This window comes from Cucurbita pepo, unplaced genomic scaffold, assembly GCF_002806865.2.
Source record: "Cucurbita pepo subsp. pepo cultivar mu-cu-16 unplaced genomic scaffold, ASM280686v2 Cp4.1_scaffold000686, whole genome shotgun sequence".
Taxonomy (NCBI): Eukaryota; Viridiplantae; Streptophyta; class Magnoliopsida; order Cucurbitales; family Cucurbitaceae; genus Cucurbita; species Cucurbita pepo.
The window spans coordinates 3,365-6,515 of NW_019646905.1; the positions used below are offsets into that span (position 1 = coordinate 3,365).

The following is a 3,151-nucleotide window of genomic DNA, read 5'->3' on the forward strand; positions in this document are numbered from 1 at the left end:
AAACTATGTTAAGTTATGGTTCATGTGTGTATTTTGAGAAGGGGAAATAGTCCACTTCGTTAAACGAATAAACAAAATTCATGTCACGGGATTTTGTATAGTTTGTTCGGTACAACATATATGACGTAGAGATTTGAACTTCCAATATTAAGAAAATGAGTAAATGTCTTAATAGTTGAGCTATGCTCGTGTTGCTTCAATGATAGGGGTGTTCGTGAATTGAGTTGGGTCGAGTTGAGACATTTCTTAGACACTATAAAATTTTTCAATCAAAACAACCTTTATTAAATAATGAATCAAACCATAAATAATCAATAAAATAAATAAATTTGTATGTAGGGTAAACAAAAATAATGTATATAAAAAAAATATGTTGATTCGGGTTGGGTATACTATATTTAATTTATAACGGAACCCCCGCCCTTAACCCATTAACGAAAAAGAAAAAATAAAAGATAAGGCCATTTCATTTCGACAAAGACACACACCCAAGTTCCTTAACTCAACTAGTTAAGACATAATCTTGACGAAAGGGTCAGAGATTCGAACCCTCCTCTTCAATCCCAAACATTATTGAACTCAATCCAAAATAAAACTCAACTAGTTAAGACATATAATCTTAACGAAAAGATCGAAGATTTGAACCCTCCTCGATCACAAACATTGTTGAACTCAACCCAAAACAAACAGGAACTCTGAGTATCATTCAGGTTAATCTGGTTCAAGCTGTCCCCAGTTCCCTATTCAGGTAGTCAACAAACATCCTCTTAGCACTTGCTGCATCACAAGGTGGCGGTGGTCCACTTAAACTAGTTTGCCCTGTTAGTTTAATGAACGTTCTCCGTAGCCTCCGAAGCTCGGGAAGGCCGACCGACTTTGAAATATTGATGGTCGGCAAATCCTGACCCAGAGGGACACCATTCAGAGGTCCTCCCATTGCTTGGCCTTGCGCTTCTACTATAGCATTAACCACTTCGTGTGTTGCTTTGTCCAACTCATACAAAGAATTCGCCTCCGATAATCGAGTACTCCGAGTCGCGATCGTTGGCTGTAAGATCTTTACATCCCTCGACTTCGAGTCGACCTCTTTTGTCAAGTATGATACGGCATCTCGAATGACAGTAGATGATTTCTCTATTCCATCTTTATGTGGCAACAACTCGAACAATGGCGAGTCCCATCTATTCCTACTGATTGGTCTCTCAAACCTTCTCACCAGATCTTCAAATATCTTATCATCGTAGTTAGCTTCTCCGTTCTCTCGCCGCTCGTCGTTCCACTTCCTACAATGTGTTTCTTCTACATCACAGTACAGAACACAGTACCTAATTCCAGCTCCACGAGCCAAACACCACAGCTCGTACCTATAACCCTTTATACTATTCAAAGAGTCTACAATGACAATGTTGTCTTCCGATACAGATCGGTCGACTTCAGATCTGAGAACTCCTCTTAAATTCTTTTCGGCAGGCATATCGGCATNTTTGATCTCGATCGTTTTGCTTTGAGATATAAATAATAATGTTATACTTCGATTATATGAACTCATGATCATGATATTTAACCTAATTAGATGTTTCGACTTGAATATAATAATGAGGACCGTTTGATATTAATCAAGTCAGCTACGTACGTATGAAGTATGTAATAATCAATTTTTTAAAAAGTTCAAATTAGGATTTGGAGTCCGAATTTCGTACCTAATAGTTTCGACATTTTACTGCATCCCTTGTGACATGATCACGTTACTTACTCATCGTTTTTAAGAGTGAAGACTATCCCCACAGACCACCACAAGTCATTCCACTATTTTTTGTCCTCACTCATATCATTCTTCATAAAATTCTTAGGAAGTCAATTGCTTCAAGTAAAACACGTTTAACCATGAACTTCATATGATTAAGCCACCGAAAATGAAAGTAGTAACTTTCAATTTTTGTAAGTTTTTCTTAGTCATTCTATTTGTAGGATTACTCTCATTCGGATGTGGTTTTGGTTCATTCATGTACCTTTTCTTTACTCGAGTACCACATAAAATTTATGAATCTCGTTTAAAAGGTTCAAGAGAACCTCGAACTGCAATCGAATCGAATAAAAGCTGATAGATTCAAATATGAATAAGAGAAAAACGTACTTTGATTGATGGAAAACCGTGGAACCGAGATCAAATTGGATTAGAAACTATCAAACTAATCTAAGTAAGTGTGTGTGATTGACAACTACCTGAGATAGCAATCACTACTTCGGTTTGTGACGAGACTGGTAGTGATGTGTGGAGAACTCGAGCAATGGAATATGTATGCGACGGTCTATGACGAAGCGTAACAACAATAACTCGAAACATAGTAACAAGGACTCGAATGCATCGACGATCTAAAAAATTGGGACAAGCTTTGAACAAGTCAAAGCATGTTCATAGTCGATGCAAGAATATTAATATGTTTCCACATATGAAAAGTTTACGTAAAGTAATTTTAAAATAGTTAAAATTACATTTGTCACATAATCATTTAAAATGTTTTTGTGAGACATCGATTGGAGATAGGAACGAGTGTTCAGCGAGATCACTAAGTGATATGTGGAAATCACTATAAGGGGAGTAAGATTTGGATTACCTTGTTGATCGAATATCTCAAGGTAAAAACATTGTTTGTGTGAATGTTTGATTAATCCACCACACCTAAATGGTGCGAAAGTTATCTTATTTATAATCAAATAAATTACAAGGATATGAAAATAGTAATAAATGGAAATAACAAAAAATGGAAAGATACTATGGTAATAAGACAAATATCTAATATTTGCCTTATAATAAAATATCAAATATAATATATATGGCAAACTATAATTTATTACTAAATATTCTTAACACCCCACCGCAAGCTGAGCGTCGGATTTGAACGAACGTGAAGCTTGGATCTGAAAAATTCAAAGAGGTTGAGAAACACTTTTCGTGAAGATGTCAACAACCTGATTCAGAGGAGGCGTAGAGAAACACTTTCTTGGCCATCGAAAATTGCAGAGGGATCGCCACTCAGCGGCGATGCTGCCTTGGCTTCAGCCAGAATATGTCTAACCCATGAAGAGGGATTGTCGCTTAGCGACGATGCTGCCTTGGCTCTGGTGAGAATATGTCTAACCCCAAGAAGTA

General features: G+C 36.7%; 1 protein-coding gene across 1 annotated transcript; it reads right to left on the reverse strand.

Annotated features, from left to right (window-relative positions):
* Positions 1-447: 447 nt before the first annotated feature.
* Positions 448-1,549, reverse strand: LOC111785732 (protein KTI12 homolog). Its single transcript, XM_023666113.1, has one exon. It carries the CDS (start codon positions 1,547-1,549, stop codon positions 722-724), a length of 828 nt encoding a protein of 275 aa, XP_023521881.1. The 3' UTR covers positions 448-721.
* Between the last annotated feature and the right edge of the window lie 1,602 nt (positions 1,550-3,151).